General features: G+C 46.5%; 1 protein-coding gene across 1 annotated transcript in view; it reads left to right on the plus strand.

Annotated features, from left to right (window-relative positions):
• ahr1a (aryl hydrocarbon receptor 1a) overlaps positions 1-19079 on the plus strand; it is a 45872-nt gene that overhangs the window by 17974 nt on the left and 8819 nt on the right. Inside the window, exons 5-6 of the mRNA XM_084336464.1 lie at positions 9639-9747; positions 14757-14887. Coding sequence (XP_084192590.1) covers positions 9639-9747; positions 14757-14887 — 240 coding nt within the window. The remainder of the gene's footprint in view (positions 1-9638; positions 9748-14756; positions 14888-19079) is intronic.

Raw genomic sequence — 19079 nt, forward strand, 5'->3', positions numbered from 1 at the left:
GAATAAAGAACTCTTGGCCGGCCCAACACTCGGCCCCTCCCTACTAGGCGTGCTACTACGCTTCCGCCAGGACAAGGTGGCTATCAGCGGCGACATCAAAGGGATGTTCCTGCAGGTGAGGCTAGTGGAGGAGGACAAGCCCCTGCTGCGGTTCCTATGGAGAGAGAGGATCGGAGATGAGCACCCAACCATCTATCAATGGGAAGTCCTCCCTTTCGGAACCACATGCAGCCCATGCTGTGCTACGTTTGCACTGCAAAAGCACGTCGCAGAGGACCCAGCAGCAGATGAAGAGGTCCAACTAAGTGTGACAAATAGTTTCTACGTGGACAACTGTTTACAAAGCGTCTCGACGCCAGAAGAAGCCGAGGCTCTCCTACTCAAGCTCCGCGCCTCCCTGATCAAAGGCGGCTTTGATCTCAGGCAGTGGGCCAGCAGCGACCCGCAAGTACTGCGCCGCCTCTCCCCCGAGGACAAGGCCGCGAGCAGCGATACTTGGATGGCGACCATCCCAGGAGAAGCCCAAGAAATGACACTAGGACTAGTCTGGCGCTTCAAAACAGACTCGCTCCATTATAGACACAAACCCCTGATCAAGGAGCAGGGAAGGTCGACGGCAATACCGACCACCAGACGGAGTGTATACAGAACACTCGCCAGACAATATGACCCGTTGGGATGTATTCTACCCTTACACCACCCGGGCAAAGATGATTGTAAGAGCGCTATGGGACAAAGACCAGGGCTGGGACGATCCCATACCCGAACACCTTGCATCCACATGGAGAGAGTGGGAGACGGAACTCCGCTCACTCCCCGGTGTTAATATACGCCGCAGCTACTTCCCACCCACAGTGAGGCCAGAGACATGCAAGATCGACCTGCACGTATTCAGCGACGCCTCCGAAGTAGCCTACGGTTCGGTGGCTTACTTGCGTGCCCAAGAGGAGGGAGGAGAAATACATACTGCTTTCATCCTGGCTCGCTCAAGAATAGCCCCACGCAAGCAACAATCTATCCCGCGCCTAGAGCTCTGCGCAGCCCTAGCAGGAGCGCAGCTCGCCACGTTAATCCAACGTGAACTCACCATTCCGGTGCAAAGAACAATCTTGTGGTCAGACTCCACGACCGTACTCACATGGATCCGGTCTGATTCGTGCAGATACAAGGTCTTCGTGGGAGTCAGAGTCACCGAGATTCAAGAGTTAACAGAAGTAACCAGCTGGCGGTATGTGGACACCAAACACAACCCAGCTGACGTCATCACCCGGGGAATGTCCCTGGATGACCTCACCCGTCCCAACCTCTACAGTGACGGGCCAGAGTTCCTCAAGCTCCCCGAAGAAGAGTGGCCTACACCCACCCCACGGGAGGCGAGCAAAGAGGAGGCAGAGAACAAGAAACCTATGTTCTGTGGGTTGACACACACACTCGTCCCCACAGACCCGGTTCTAGACGATTGCCTCACCCTAGAGGGTGCGCAGCTAAAGACATTTCTGTGGCACCACCCAGAGGTTCAGCCCACAACTGACATTTCAGCAGTTGACTACGAAGAAGCAGAACTCCTTCTACTACAACGAGCCCAGAGAGACTCGTTCCCCGATGAGCTAGCTTGTCTACAGGGAGCAAAGCCCTTCCCATCAGACAGCAGACTGCTTCACCTGGCCCCCGAGAGCGACGCCCATAATCTCATCAGAGTGGGTGGTCGTCTGCGGAGAGCCCCAGACCTACCGGATGACGTTAAGTACCCGATAGTCTTGAACAGCCGACACAAAGTCACAGAGCTGATCATAAAGAAATACGACGAGGATGTGCACCACGCAGGGGCAGAGAGAGTCTTCGCGGAGATCAGACGTCGTTATTGGATACTGCAAGGGAGAGAAGCAGTGCGGCGCTTCCAGCGAACCTGTCTAGACTGCCGTAAGTGGCGCGCGCAGCCCAGTATACCCCGGATGGCTGACCTACCTCCCTGTCGCCTCCGACTCGGCGACAAGCCCTTCCACTCCACCGGTATGGACTGTTTTGGCCCGCTGTATATAAAGAGAGGAAGAGGAACCGAGAAGCGGTGGGGTATTGTATTCAAATGCATGACCACCAGAGCGATACATATCGAACTCCTTCCAACCATGAGCACAGACTCATTCCTTATGGCCTTCCGAAGATTCACATCACGGAAAGGAAAACCGTCTACATTGTTGTCCGATCACGGGACAAACTTCAAAGGCGGAGAAAGAGAGCTGAGAGAGAGCTTCCAAGCTATGGGCCCAGAACTTAAGACCCACCTCGCTCCATCCCAGATTGACTTCCAGTTTAATCCCCCGAACGCACCTCACTTCGGTGGAACCTGGGAACGAGAAGTACGTTCCATAAAGACAGCCCTGTACGCCGTGCTTGGGGCCCAGACTGTGGCGGAAGAAGTCCTAATGACAGTCCTCACGGAGATCGAGGGAGTATTGAACTCAAAGCCCCTCGGTTACGTCTCAAGTGATGTAGCAGATGTCGACCCAGTCACCCCCAACACCCTCTTGATGGGGCGGCTGGACCCCGCGCTACCACAGACAATGTACAGGCCTGAAGAAGCGAACGGCCGAAGAATGTGGAGGTACAGTCAAGTACTGGCTGATAAGTTTTGGAACAGCTTCCTACTCCACTACCTACCGTCTCTACAGACCCGCCAGAAGTGGGTAAAAGAGAGAGACAATTTGACAGAAGGAACAGTCGTCATGATCATCGACCAGTCACTACCCAGAGCTATGTGGCCGGCTGGCCGCGTAAGCAAAGTGATCACCGGTGCCGATGGAAAGGTCCGAGCAGCTGAAGTGCTCGTCCAAGGACGGATTTACACCCGACCCGTGGCGAGGCTAATAGAACTGCCAAGGCTCCCTGATACTATTGATGACGACCATGACCCTATGACTTTGTGAGTTGACTGACCCTTACAGCGGACATTGAGTAGTGGACAGTGCGGTTAATCTGTCTCTGCTCAGCTAATTAGGTGGGACTAATTAGGGGGCGGCTGTTGTGAAGGATCAGATTAAACCGAATATATATATTTATTTATGGATATATATTTAATAGTATTTGTATATCGTTTGATATCCCTTGTATATTCCTTGTACATATACACTGAATATCCCTTTATTCTACTACAGCCCATAATAGTTCATTCTCTTATTGGACAAAAGGACCAGGCACCAGGGACAAGCCCCTGGCGTTCAAGTTCAAAGGTACCGACGAGACATGCCCTTACTAGCCTCAGCTCCGCGCAGGAATACGGCTACCGAAAGCAGAGCGGCACTACTTGTCCACTGTGCATATAAATATGGCGCAAGAAATGTAGAATTCCTCTTAGTCCTTTACCCTTCTACCCAACTAAGTAACAAGACGTGAAGCCTCACCCCACGATACCGCGTGCGGTGTAGTACGGCCTGTTTGGCCTTAGAGTAGCAGTGAGACCTCGTGCGAATTAATAGCTGAATTGCCAGAGTTTGGCACCGTATTTCTATTAAGTAATAATAGTCTATTATGTATGGTGCATCGTTCGGTTAGAGTTCTAAAGTGAGCAGCACCCCCATCGTTTCCTCGCGTTATCTAGAGTCTTAACCAGGCTGGGCAGACCACGCGTGGTGCTTTCATCCGAGGAGTTCTGGGCGAGGACGAGTGGACCTGCACATTGGATTACCTACCCCGACGACTGCTGAGCCCTATACGGCATGGAATATCTATTTGCTTTGGTGCTTTGATTTGTGGAGCGGATAATCGCCAACACCGGTGAGTGTTGGATTTACCCCGAGAGGAGCCAAGGTGAGACGGCGCTCAGACCAGACTGAGGTTGCCTCGCTTCTTCTTCGTTGTGGACCGACAGCGACAGCTACAGCTATCGTCTACAAGAGAGCCCAAGTGTATTCATCTGTGGATCAAGGTTCCACGGGCACTGTTTTCTGTACCTGAATTCTCCCTGGAAATCGTTGACCAGACGGGATACAGCCGACGGCTCTCCTACCCCCCCTACTGGCTTACAACCGGCGGGACCCCTTCAGTATATTATCCAGCTATAATCATTAAGTGACCATCGCTATAATCCCCTAAGAGCCAGGTTGTATACTTGCTTCCTGTGTAACCAGAGATTGGACATTCAGTGTTGATTTGCATACGAGTACTCATTTGCCTTACAAGAGCATTCAATTCAAATCATAAATGTAATAAGTAATTATTATATGTACCTTTTGCTATATATTAAATATTTGACTTATACCTTTGTGTGGACCTGATTTCATATGTGGGAAAGTGTTCATCATACTTAGATATCGTGTACTGTATGGCCAGTAATTAAAGTACATAAAGCGGTAGTGGTTTAATGATACCATACTTATCAATACAGTCAGGGAATTGTACCCCTCAGTTACAACATCCCTGATTGCCCTGGCATTTCCTCAACTTGAGTGGAGGAAATGTCCTAAGGCCTAAACACAATCTATGTTTAATAGGCATAATAATTAGGTGTGTGAAGTAACTGGACTGTAAAAGAAATCCGCTATCTGTTCTGAATTGAAGGTGACATTCTGGTATGTAACTCGTGTGCTATAGGCTCCTATATGTTAAATTCTTTCACCTCTGATGCACGCATGGGAGTTGTGATAAATAGATTAATTTCTGTTGTTAAAGCTGTGCCACAAATAGTGCTTGTTATAGTTGTGTAGTCACTTGATTGGATGGCAGCCAGGGATCAGCCAATCAGCGCCCTTGTTATTGGTATGCATGTGCCGCCAGCCATGGGAGAGAGGAAATGCATCTGATGTCTATCTCGTAAATGGTTTACCAGCCACAACGACAAGCCTCTGAAATACACTGGTGTCTCCTATATAGCCTGCGTCCTACTGTACCATAATAATGTACAAGTGTACAAAACCTGGAAATTCAGAGACTAGATTTCCAGTAATGGAAAACCTGGAAAATTTACTAAAATTACCAAATATCCTGGAAAATATTCACACGTTGAAGTGGCCCGTCTGATCTCCAACCTGCCAAAGTCAGCCCACATTACCCCACTTCTCAGAGAGCTGCACTGACTTCCCAATGCAGCACGAATCCGCTTCAAGGTCCTTGACCTGGCATACCGTGCAGTAGGGATTTGTGCTATTAGAAAATCACTGGTTCTTAACTCATTCAGCGCTATAGGGGTCGTTGTTTACCTTCTGGGTAGAATGCCATTGCTTTGTTCAATGGGGAGAAAGCCAAACTTGCGAGTGCTTAAAATATATGAAATATTATAGCTATGGATCTAATATTGTCAGTGAGTTGCTTCCAGTCAACATGCACAAAACAGATTGTTTTTTCATCTGTACATTTCCGTTTTATACCGTGGTGACAGGGGAGGAAACTAACTTTTTGGCTTACCAGCCAACTGGCGAGTATATTTACCAGCCAAACAGATTTTTTACCAGCCATAATAAATCGCTAATTGTGATAATTACTTCTTCGTATGTCTTAGTCTAAATTGATTTTCAATCATAGTAATAATCACACCGTGTCTCTACTCTTTAAAATATTTATTACCATAAAACATTAATAAGTGTCTACTCTTCACAATATTAGCATAAAACATATATTAATCACACCGTCTCTACTCTTCAAAATATTAGGACATATTAACATGAAAGAGGGAACTATTCTGGACTGGGTTGGGCTGAACTGGGCAGTGAAAGATGCTGGGCTGGACTGGGTTGGGCAGGGAAAGTTGGTCTGGTCTGGGTTAGGGATGCACGATAATTATCGGGCCGATATCAGCAATTATGACGTCATCCCGATAAACCCGATAACGTTATTGATAGCTCCGATAATATATAATACATTTTTTGGTTAAAAGAAATCCGGTGTGGGTGGATTTGGATGAAAGGCGCTTGTTTTTATTATAGCCTCCTCCCGTTTTGCCAGTACTGTGGTACGATTGATAGCGTGTGGTTTAGGAACAGGGAGTTGTTCACAAATCCAGTGCTCCCTTTCTTGGCTGTGACGTAGTCACGTTACATTCGGAGGCAGACAGTCGATCTGCCAATTACGTCCCACCGCTTGCACCCACCTCTTCTTCTTACCACCAATCGGAAGCTCTCGTTTGTTTATTTACCTCCGGATTGTCAGCCATTACTCTACTCGGAGCTCAGGCTAATAACGTTAGATCCCCGCCAGCCACATTGACAAGTACCAGCGTTTATACATTACTGGCAAATGTCTTGTTGCACTTGTGGCAACGAGCGTTGTCAGCATCGACTTTAGTAAAATAGACCCAGACTTTTGAACGTTTCGTTCTGTCCGCCATGATGAGAGCAGAGCTGTCTGTACTCGGCAGCACCTGTGTGTGTGAGATATATATCACATATAATATATAAATATATATTCCACGCTGCTTTCCAACTCGCGATCACTTCCCTCATCATCAGATCCCTCGCCAGCATAATGGAGCCAGTAGGCTCCCCCCACAGGGATCCAGCAGTATAATCTAATGGCCTGCAGTTACACAGGGATAGACGATAGGGGGCGGTATTTTCCCATCTGAGCTCCTAGAGGGTCTGCTGTACCAACGGGAGACTCTGTTGATGAAATATGAATTCAGATCGCTATTAAAAAAAATAAACGACAATTTGCGTCGTCGGCACTCAACGGGGGGCATGATAAGACGACAATACACGTCGCTGGCACTCAAAGTGTTAATCAATCAATTCGCGTGATTTTTATTTTGTTCCACAATGACTCATGACCCATCAATGACATCATCCAACATTGTTTAAGAAACTAACACATTCGCCGTGAACAATCGTTTTTCATTTAGTCTTTATGACCCTATCACCATATCCTTTCGTAACGTTTACTGTCCGGCGTGTCCGCCATCTTGCTTTCACTTCTAAAAACGTGCATGGCGGAGTGATAGTAATGCGGTTGTGGGTGGGTCCTGGGACCAAGAGCATGGGGTTATTACAAATACCCACGTGTAACTTGACTGTTTTAGCCAATCAGAATCGAGAAATGTGCATGCCGTTGTATAAAAGCCATTACACCACGTGCAGTCGTGGGTTATGAGAATTAGACCATGCCTAGGGGGGTCTAACGACCCTTGGCTGCGCCTCGAGAGGGAGGGAGAGGGAGAGAGGGAGAGAGGGAGAGAGAGGGAGGGAGAGAGAGAGAGGGAGAGAGGGGGAGAGAGAGGGAGAGAGAGAGAGAGGGAGAGAGAGGGAGAGAGAGGGAGAGAGAGGGAGAGAGAGGGAGAGAGAGGAGAGAGAGAGAGAGAGAGAGAGAGAGAGAGAGAGAGAGAGAGAGAGAGAGAGAGAGAGAGAGAGATCACACTGAGTAAATGAATTGCCTAGTGCCCCTTTAACAACTTATAGGCTTGGTAAGTTTCAGTTTCACTTCTAGAGAGGATTTAACTTCACAAGACTGAATACTAGAGAACAGATGACATGTTACAACAATGGCAGAGGATTATTTGGATTTAAACACAGTAGCAGTTCAACTGGAGAGGAGCTCAGATGATCAGTCCGGAAAAGTATGTAAGCTATTGCTTTTTTTTTTTTGAGAGAATGTCCGCGGGTCCCCACGCAGGAGATAGTTGGCGTGTGTTGGTGACACACATACACAACGACTGCAAAAAGTCGAGTCCCGTGGATATTATTGCAAGAGATAATTCATACATATTATGAAAAGCCAATCTGTTGTTTAGAATTTGGATGGGGGGTAGGCTCTGATACCTCTCACCTCTGCCGGGTCTAACACCTTTTCACAGCGCACACGCCGCTCTTGGCAAACAGGACTTTCGACTCCAAAGGGTAACTACCTCAACCATCATCCCCGTCCCCAAGAAGGCCAAGGTCACAGGCCTTAATGACTACAGACCTGTCGCCCTGACCTCTGTGGTCATGAAGGTCCTGGAGCGTTTTGTCCTGGCCCACCTGAAGCTCATTACTGATCCTGTGCTGGACCTGCTGCAGTTCGCGTACAGAGCCAATAGATCCACAGAGGATGCTGTGAATATGGCTCTGCACTATACGCTGGAACATCTGGACTGCGCGGGCAACTATGTCAGGATATTGTATGTGGACTTCAGCTCGGCCTTTAACACTATCCTTCCACCCATCCTGGAGCACCAGCTATCCCTGCTGCAGGTGCCGGCCTCCACTCGCAGGTGGATTACCGACTTCCTGTCCAACAGGTCTCAGCGGGTGAAGCTGGGGAAGAGCATTTCCAGCTCTAGGTCCACCAGCACCGGTTCCCTGCAGGGCTCCGTCCTGTCCCCACTACTGTTCTCCCTGTACACCAACAGCTGTGTCTCTCTCCACCCCTTGGTCAAACTCCTGAAATTCGCTGACGACACCACCCTGGTGGGACTCATCTCCAGGGGGGACGAGTCGGCCTACAGGAGGGAGATCGAGAGGCTGCAGAGCTGGTGCAGCTGCAACAACCTTGAGCTCAATGCTCTAAAGACAGTGGAGATGGTAGTGGACTTCTGGAGGAAAGCAGTCCCACCCCCTCCCATCATACTGGGAGGCACCCAGGTGGCCTCCGTGGAGTCATGCCGATTCCTAGGCATGACCATCTCCCGGGATTTGAAGTGGGAGCTAAACATCACGGCCCTGCTTAAAAAGGCCCAGGGGAGGATGTTCTTCCTCCGGCAGTTGAAGAAATTCATACTGCCGAGGACCATGATGGCCCAATTTTACACGGCCATCATTGAGTCCATCCTCACCCACTCCATCATCTCCTGGTTCCCCGCTGCAGCGGCAAAAGATCTCGCCAAGCTGCAGCGGGTGATTCGCTCCACGGAGAGGGTGATCGGCTGTCCCCTGCCATCCCTCAGGTCCCTGCACGACTCCAGGGCGCTGAAGAGGGCAAGAAAGATCATGGCCGACCCCTCCCACCCCGGACACAGCCTCTTCACCCTGCTCCCCTCTGGGAGAAGGTTGTGGATCCCAAAGGCTGTAAAAGCTCGTCATAGACTAAGTTTCTTCCCCTCAGCCGCCAGGCTGATCAATGCCTCAGGACCCCCCCCCCAATAACAATGACACTGGCAATAATTCTGCACTGGGACTGACCTGGAACTCTGCACTGCACTTTACACTTTATATATATATATTTATTCAAATGCTAAATCCTGCACTGCACTGTCTTTGACCTGTGTCTTGTTGTTATGTGAAAAGAAAATGTATGGAAAAATGCATACTCTGTATCGCAGAGACAATTACCAATATGGCTTAATAAAGGAATCTGAATCTGAACCCTCAAGGCCCCTATGCTCTGCATCTTCTGGCCACCTCAGACCCACTCCTATCCAAGCTCCTGGGGGGTCATCAAAGCGAAGCAGGCTATTCTCAGTCCTCACTCCACAATGGTTCTTCCCACCACAGCCCGGACAGCTGAAACCGACAGCCGTCGACTAAAAACACACCTCTTCAAACAATATCTGAAATTAAAAAGAAATAAAAACGAACCTTCTTACTGTCTATGTACCTTACTACTATGCTGATTTGTTTACTCACAATTTGTAAGTCGCTTTGGATAAAAGATTCAGCTAAATGGCTTAAATGTATGATGCTTTGTGTGCAGCGTTCCCTGCACCATTCCCTGCAAATCATGTGTGGTTTTCTTTACAGTCCGATGTCATCCACCAGCGCGTGTTCGAGTTTGTCCACTCTGACGACCGCGCCGAGTTCCAACGACAGCTCCACTGGGCCCTTAAGTCTCCTTCATCACCAGACGCCGGTAAGGTCAGAGGTGAAGCAGCTAATGTACTGTAAGGTCTGGAGAAAGGGGATACTGCTGCTACTCCTGGCTGGGATAGAACAGTACATCAGGCTCTATGTAAGAACCTACTACATTAAATAGCATTTAAAGATTTGACTATAATTAAAAGATTATCATGAATAAAACCCTTTTTAATTCAAACTTCCCTGTCTCTAAAACAAGAGAAGCATGTGCAGTATGCTGTATGTTGTGTATGTCATAAATGTCACTATGAATTGAAAATGGTGGGACCCTGATGTAAACAAGACAAACGTCTTTCTCTGGTCTGCATCCCCTTAACAATTGTGTGTATTGAGCTGTACTGTACCCATTCTGCAATCTGTTAAATAAAGTTTTCATTCATTCATTCATTCAGTAATTTGCTAGTGTTGCTCCATTTTATGTGAGAAGGCGAGTCGAGCAAAGACTCCTAGGCTACAATAACAGGGCTTTCCCCAGGATCTTGGTGCTGAGTCGCAGCTAGGGGGTGGTCCGGAGGGGGGCTGTGTCCCCCATCTGGGAGGCAAAATAATTTGTGATAAAGAAAGCCATTTGTTGTCATTTCTTGCAACTTACAAATATTATTTCAATAAAATAGCAAACACGAGGGTAACTTCCAAATAAGTTATTTATTTAAGTACAGTGTATAAGGTTGCACAATAGTTTGACATTGAACACACACACACTGGAACAGAGGACAGAGCAAAAAAATTCACGTATTAGATAATGAAGCGTCTGTTTCTAAGCTGGTCCCAAGCTTCTTTATTTTATTTTTTTTAAACGGGGGCGTGGCACCCCTATACCATCGTTTAGAGAAAGCCCTGAGTTAGCTCCAAATGTATCTAGACAGCGATATGTTGTTTCATGTTTTTGGCTCTGTTTTAATTATTACGTTAGATGTGTACTGAGGCAAAGACTACTGATAGAACTAAGGTAAATCGTTTTAATTATTCTGAGGCAGTATAGAGTACATTGTTGGATTAATGGCTTCAAGTAAACACAGGTCTGTGTTTTCAAACCAGCTTCAAGTCATCATGCTCTTCTCACCCCTCCATGTGTTCCACAATGCATCATTTTGTAATTTGAAGTGTAGTTCACAACTTAATCTCCATAGAGATAAAGTAAAAAGCAGGGAAGAGTAACACAAAAAAAAAGAAGATACAAATAAAAAAGTCAACAGTTTCTGTTTAGACAAATATATGTATAAAGCACATAAAAAAAAAACTAGTAGGGTTTATGAGGTCTGTCATATAGGAGGGAGCCTGCCCATTTAGGACTTCAAAGCAAACGTTAAAATCATTACTACCTAGGGCTGGGCGATATGGAAAAAAATCATATCGCGATAACGATATGATAATTTTATTTTATTTCTCGATATCGATAATTATCGAATTGTTATAAGTATAAAAAAAAAAAATATATATTTTTTTAACAACAGATGTATGTTTATTTTGCAGCAATTCTTTGTCATTGCCGCCATCTTTAGTGTTACATCCCCTCACACTCCAGTTATCAGGCTGCAGCTGGTTTAAAAGCTAAAGTAAACCGGCTTCTCTGCTGGCTGTGGCTCCAGAGGAGTTAAACAGTTCTGGCTCTGCTAGTTTATTTTCGATCTTTTGGTGCTTTTTTGGTGGACAAACCACCGCACATGTGCACTGTGACTCGTGACTGGAGTCTAGTTCTGCTAGCACACATAGCCTACTGTGTACAGACGGTTTCAAAATGTATTTTAAATTAGAAAGCAAACAAAATAAATGGACAAGAGAAAAAGAAATCTGAATTTGGTCAGTATTGTCATTTGGACAAGCAAAGCCATTACTTTAAGTTGCAGGCAAGAAAGACAAGTCTGTCCACTGTCTCTGGTTTTAAAACTGCCCTGTTGCAGGTAAAAAAAAAAAGAAAAAAAAAAAGATTTTTCAAATTTTTTTTTTTGATATTCGATATCGATTATTAAAATATATCGCGATATTTATCGTTATCGTTATATCGCCCAGCCCTATTACTACCTACTATGCTAGTATATCTATACTACTATGCACTCAAGACTGTAGCACTCAAGTTTTACACTGTTTGATGAACAATCTTACTTACCCTTAGCTGCCAGAGTTGTACCCTTCCTGCTGACTTGTTGTACAGAACTTGTAACTCGCTTTGGATAAAAGTGTCAGCTAAATTACTAAATGTAAATGTAACAACCCACGTTGACCTGGTGTGCTGTACAGACCAGGCTGGGTAGTAAAATCACAAGAAAAGACTAAAAACAGAAAGAGCTCACATAGTCATCAATACACACAATAGTGCATAGGCACAAATCAACAACTTAAAAACAACATATCATAGGTATTGGTACAAAACACCATACCAGGGAGATCCAGAGGCTAGAGAGTAAAAGTGTGTTTTGAGCTGGACTTGAAGGAATCAACAGAGGCTAGAGAGTAAAGAGTGTTTTGAGCTGGACTTGAAGGAATCAACAGAGGGGGCAGATCTGACAGAGACGGAGATGCCTTTCCACAGTCAACAGCAAAAGTAAAAGCTTAAGTTTAGAACATGGGACGACCAGGAGCCCCAAGTCAGCCGACCTGAGGGACCTGGTGGTGGAGTAGGGGGTTACGACGAGGTCTGCGATGTAGGTGGGAGCCTATCTGCCCATTTAAGGCTTTAAAAACAAACGGGGGGGGGGGGACGGACGGTCATTTCTGATTAATTGATTGTCAACAACGGCATTCGTTAGTACAACAGCATACGCTGATCAGGGCGATGGCTATGAAAACAAGGCACAATCAAGCTGAAATTGACATTAAATTGCTCTTACCTGTGGCCGGTGAGATTCCAAAAAGAATATTCCAATTATTTGATTGCCATCTGGTAGATCGTATGTCCATTTGGGCCACGACATAACCCACCACAGCATAATGAATCGGGGGTCCCGAAAACTATTCAATGCGATCGGGTAAAGCCCTCTGTCCAGGCTACTAGAAAAGTCCGCCCAGAGGAATTTCATCGACGCACAGCCACTGAGTCTCAAAGGGAGTGCAACATCGGCTGCATACCACCAGGCGGCGGTATTGGACTTTTGCGATCTCAGACTCATTCCCTATGGTTACACAGGCTCCCTGGATGGATAACGATTGGAAATAGCGAATAAAAGAAATAACGATCAAATAACGTGGTTGGTGTTCAACGATTGGCGGACAAACACGTATAAAATCATTGTTGGCAGGGAATGAGTTAAGGGTTTGCAGATTTTTTATTTTCTTTTAACATTAGTTGACTGTATGAGTTTTCAGGTTAGGTGTTATTGTACTTATTTTTTGGGTGTCCATTCATGTTTTTGTGCCTGTTTATGTTTATGTATGGACCACAATGGAAACAAGCCATGGCTTTATTGTGTTTTATCCATTTTTGACCCGCCTGATGACACTGTTATTGTTTTTTTCAAATGTTTGACCTACGATTGTGTCAAAATAAATTATTCAATCAATCAATCAAAGGCTGAGTAAAATATCACACCAAGGCTTTTAACATGAGGTTTGACAGGTACCTCCGGCTTGGTCAGTTGTCACTCCCTACTAACACAATTGGCAGTGTTAGCGGGTGGGAAGCCGGTGGGGTGTGTGTCCTGGTCGTGGTAAACTGCGACTGGTCGGTCCTGCCTGTTCAGCAGGGAGGGGATCTGGGGAAACTCCTCGCTGTCGGGTGTAAAGAAGCGGCTGGCGACTCTCTGAGGAGGCATGTGGTAGTTCTACACCCTCCCCAGGCCGACAGTGGGGCAATGCACGCAACGACCAGGAAGGGAATTGGCATAACGACTAAATTGGGATGGGTGAAAAATACAGAAAGCCCAAATTTGTTTATAGAATAAAAAAAAGTTTACTTTACTATTATTCCCCTTGGAAACCTACGTACATAGACTGCCGTGTTTACTGAGACAGCCATACCCTCCCTGTATATAGTGTGTTATGGTAAGTCTGTGTATCACCTTCCACCATGTGGGTCACTGAGCTCGCCTGGCACCTGCCGCGGCACCAAGGCCAGACGCCGACGTGCACCACAGCTGGCCTGGTTTCAGAGCGGGCTCTTTACTGTAAGTCACCAGTATCTCCTTTCACCAGGGATCCAAACACTTGGTGCACAACAGGTTGTCGGCTGTTTACATGTGTATGACTGTTATGTATAGAATGATCATCAGACCAGCCGTTTCAGTTTCAGTTTTCATTTTAAAATACACAAAAATGACCACAACAAAAAAATACAGTGCAGGGCGAGGCAGAAGACTCCAAAGGGCTTATTCTGAAGCCTCCACCTAAACAATGTTAAAATGTCATAGTGTTATAAATTACTGAAACATAATTTGACTATAAAAGTGATTGCAAACCAATAATAACAAAATATATATATATTGTGTGTGTGCATCCGTGCATAGATTATTGTAGACAATACCTGGGAATAAGTTATAAACTGTTAAACGGCTATTGAGGAATCTCTTGTAACATCTTATAGAGGAACAGTTTTTCGCCAGGTGGGAAAAAACCCTCCATAATTTGGTACCACGACATTTTATAGAAAATGGATAGACCAGCTGCTGTTGTGCATACTCTCAATGTCTACTGGGAGGATGAATTCACACGGTACTGTGGGATACATGATATATATATATATATATCTAGCATGGAGGGGGGTTCCGGGATGCTGGAACTAACTGTTGACACGACTCACAAGGTGTCGTGGGCCTAACTTGACGAAACACCAGGCGAAGGGAGGTGCCCACTTGATAACCCTTGTCATATGCTGGCTCTCGCTGCCCATATAGCTACACGTTGGGTTGTGGTGGCCATTGGGGGCCATGTGGTAGGATATCTAGCATCGGTATTGTCAATACCTGGAGCTCACATTTGAACCATTTCCTCCTGCACCCACACCCCTTACATCCTAGGTGTGTGTGAAATAAACAATAATGAACACAGCACTTTCTTTTCTCTCCTCTTAAGCTTCTAACGACTCTGCAAGCCCTCAAACATACGACAACCCGGAACTACTCCCGCCGGAGAACTCCACCTTCCTCGATCGCAACTTTGTCTGTCGACTCCGATGTCTCTTGGACAACTCCTCCGGCTTCATCGTAAGTTGAAAACAGCGCGGTGGAGGCGCTGGACGTGAACCGATCTTCCGATGGAACAAAGTTCAGGTTTTTCCTCGACAGGTTTGAAGACACTGGGGGAAAACTGACCTTACCCAGACACCGGGGGGGAATGTTAATCTGGGGGGGATTATTGCAAACGTAAAGAGTTTAAGAGGGGGTTAAATACTTGATGCCCTGAAGTAGTAGGGGTTTGTGTATAGAAGGCAAGTTCACGGTGAGGTCACACTAACTCTCCTGTGGTTCAGACGGAGGCCACAGACTGCTTATCCATACTGGATATGGATAAGCATATCCAGGAACATGGAGGCTATAAGTACCACACCTACCTTTCTGAACACCTTTATGAAAGTTAACAGTTAAGTGAAGGAAATGTTTGAAAATATAAATTATAATATAAATATTAAAGGTGCTGTAAGTGGTATTTGTTTTTGTTAACATACAAGTTAACATAACGGGTCTACATGTTAAGATAATAGCTTCACATTCCGACGGAGAGTGTTTGGTCAGTAACATGGGTCTCCCAGTCCCTCCGCTCTGCAGTAAACCATTCCCACTTCATCCAATCAGGAGAGAGCACTCCACACTGCAAAGATGGTCTGACAATTTTTTTTAAAGAAAAACTAGTTTTGAGCAAATATGTGCTTGAAACAAGTAAAATAATCTACCAGTGCAGTAAGCAAATTATGGCTTGGCAAGATTTCTTGAAATAAGTAAAAATATATAGATTCCGTGATAAAAACGCCATTTACTGGAATATTCTGGCATACACAAAAAACGTTGTAATTTTTCGGCCTATTTATGAATAGTTTTCAAATAAACGCTAGATTATCGATAGTATATGTGTACTTATGCACGCTATAGAAGCGATCTGAAAAATATATTCTCATTTCCTGATCAACGCACACACACACACGGGGCACACGCTGATATATAGGTCAAAACAGATCCGATTATCCCAGGACTGGTAAAATAAATTGCTTACCTCAGATCAGATGTTATCCAAAAAGATTATTCCAATTCCTGATCACCATTCCAAATATCGATCGCGTTTATTGATTCAGCGTTGGGTACTGTAAATGATGTATTCCATGCATTTTCCGGCTCGTTGAATCACTTGGGTCTCTTCAGATGCCTCGCCGGAGAAGTAACATGAGGAGGCTGCCCCCCCCCCCCCCCCATCAGTCTAACCAATGGGGTGCAGTTACACAGGGAGAGACGATAGGGGGCGGTATTTTCCCAATTGAGCTCAGAGAGAGATACAAGATACAAGAGTTTTATTTGTCATGGCATACAGGTATACAGTGAAATGCGGGGGGTCTCGCCCGCAACGATGTGCATAATACAAGTAATAATAATAAGAGTCCAACCAATAGAGCGACATAGTGCAATAAACAAGTAAACAAAGTAGGCATATCGGTATCTGTACATGAGCTATTTACAGAGCATGGTAGGACATGCTAGGTCCTGTGGCAGTGCAGTACACTGTTAGCTACGGATGAGGCCGTGGGTCTTTATGTACACTGCTATACAATGCAATATTATACAATCTCAAGCTATATTATTCTTAAAGTGACCTTTCCTTCTGTAAAGTGTCCATAGTGTGAGCGTGTGTGCTCATGTTAAAGTGGCTGCTAGTGTGTGAGCGTGTACAGTGTGTGTGTTGTGTGTGTGCTCATGTGTGCTTGTGCGTGGAGAGTTCAGTGTTCAAGGCTCTGATGGCCTGGGGGAAGAAGCTGAGCCTAAGTCTCTCTGTCCTCGTTACTGGTGCTCGCAGGCGTTTGCCTGACCGCAGCAGCATGAACAGGCTGTTGTTGGGGTGGTGAGGGTCTTTCATTATCCTGCAGGCTCTGTATTTGCACCTCTTGTTGTATAGGACCTGCAGGGTTGGTAGTGCAATACCCGTGGTACGCTCGGCTGAGCGCACCACTCTCTGTAGGGCCTTCTTGTCCTGTGCCGTGCTGTTGCCATACCAGGCAGTGATGTTTCCAGTCAAGATGCTCTCTACAGCTCCGGAGTAGAAGGACTGGAGTATCTTCCCAGATACTCTGAACTTCCTTAACTGTCTCAGGTGGTAGAGGCGCTGCTTTGCCTTTTTTAAGACTGAGTCTGCGTGTTGTCCATGTCAGGTCCTCTGAGATGTGGACCCCCAGGTACTTGAAGCTGCTCACCCTGTCCACGGTAGCCCCGTTTATCCTCAGTGGTGTGTGTGTCTCCTGCTGTCTCCTCCTAAAATCCACGATCAGCTCCTTGGTTTTACCAATGTTCAGGAGCAGGCTGTTGTCCTGGCACCAGTGTTCCAGTACCTCAACCTCCTCCCGGTAGGCCTTCTCGTCATTGTCCGAGATCAGCCCCACCACCACTGTGTCGTCCGCAAACTTCACTATGGAGTTGGAACTGAACTATAGTATAGTGAGTACAGCAGGGGGCTCAGAACACAGCCCTGGGGGGACCCGATGCTCAGGGTGATGGTGTTGGAGGTCTGACCCCCCACCCTGACCGCCTGGGGCCTTTCGCTCAGAAAGTCCAGTATCCAGGCGCTCAGAGCGGAGCTCAGACCCAGCTCGATCAGCTTGTCCACCAGTCTGGTGGGGACTATGGTGTTGAACGCTGAGCTGTAGTCAATGAACAACAGTCTCACATAGCCCCCCTTCTGGCGGTCAAGGTGAGCGAGGGTGCTGTGCAGTACTTGGGAGACCGCGTCGTCAGTGGACCTGTTTGGCCTGTATGCAAATTGCATAGGGTCCATATCACTGGGGAGGGAGGCACAAATGTGATCCTTGACCAGCCTCTCGAAACATTTCATGGCCACAGAGGTGAGTGCCACCGGTCTGTAGTCATTGAGACATGTTGGGGAGGGTTTCTTTGGTACAGGGATGATGGTAGACATCTTGAAGCAGGCAGGGACCACTGACTCCGCCAGGGATTGATTAAATATGGCGGTGAACACAGGGGCTAGCTGCTTAGCACAGGACTTAAGTATGCGTCCTGTTATTCCATCTGGGCCAGCAGCTTTTCTGGTGTTCACCTGCATAAATGCTCTTCTCACACTGTGTACCGACAATGAGAGAGCGTCCCCGCCCCCCCGCGGATGCCCCCCCCCCCCCCCTCCACAACAGCCGGCGCGCCAGTGACGTCACTAGCCGTTGAGCTAGTAACCCATTGAGGGGGCGCTGACTTTGTAGTCAGTTATCGTCCTCAGCCCCCGCCATAAGCCTCTTGTGTCGTTTTGTGCCATTTGTGTCTCCAATTTATCAGCATATGTCCGTTTTGCAAGTTTTACAGCCTTGCGCAGAATATAGACTGTAGCCTTGTACTCCTCCATGTTTCCTGACTCTCTGCCCAGGTTGTAGGCAGTGGTGCGGGATTTCAGAGCTGCTCTGATAGTACTATCTACCCACGGTTTCTGGTTAGGGAAGACCCGCACCTTTTTAGTAGCGACAATACTATCAGCCAGTGTTGTAATGAAGCATACAACGCTGTCCGCGAACTCGCTGACGTCACTGGCGCTTCCTTGAAACATATCCCAGTCGATGTCCTCGAGAGCGTCCTGAAGCGTGGCCTCTGATTGGTCGGTAAATTTTTTTGTCTCACGTGACACGACGGCGTCACGTGATCTTTGTTTGTAAACGGGATAGAGGAAGATGGCGTCATGATCGGACGTGCTGGTATCCCTAGAGTCTGCAACACTAGCGTGAGGCTCGATTCATGAAATATGAATTCAAATCGCTAATAAAAAAATATACGACAAACAAACGCTATATGTCGTTGGTGGCACTCAACTGGCGGCATGAACTAACGACAAATCGTGTCCGTAGCACTCAAAGCAAAGAAATACCACTTACCAAAAAAAAGCTAGTTTTGAGAAGAATCTAATTGTTGGAATGTTGTTTATAATTTTGACACAGATCCATCAAAAATCACCCATTGAAACAAAGTGAACCAACGTTGCTCTTAGAGGATGCTTCTTTGTATGGCAAAGGTGGTGGGAGAGTGGGAGTACCATAGACAAACACATTTCTAGTTTCAAACAGTGCGCCAGTTTTTCTCTAACACTTTATGTATTCAATATTAAAGACATATCATACTTTATTTGGATTTTTCAGAGATTTGTTTTTTCCCCTCCCAAAACCACCAGGTGCACCTTTTTAAACTCTACTTCATCCAGCGATTT

Source organism: Notolepis coatsorum (genome assembly GCF_963971535.1).
Source record: "Notolepis coatsorum genome assembly, chromosome: 19".
In the NCBI taxonomy this organism is placed as follows: domain Eukaryota; kingdom Metazoa; phylum Chordata; class Actinopteri; order Aulopiformes; family Paralepididae; genus Notolepis; species Notolepis coatsorum.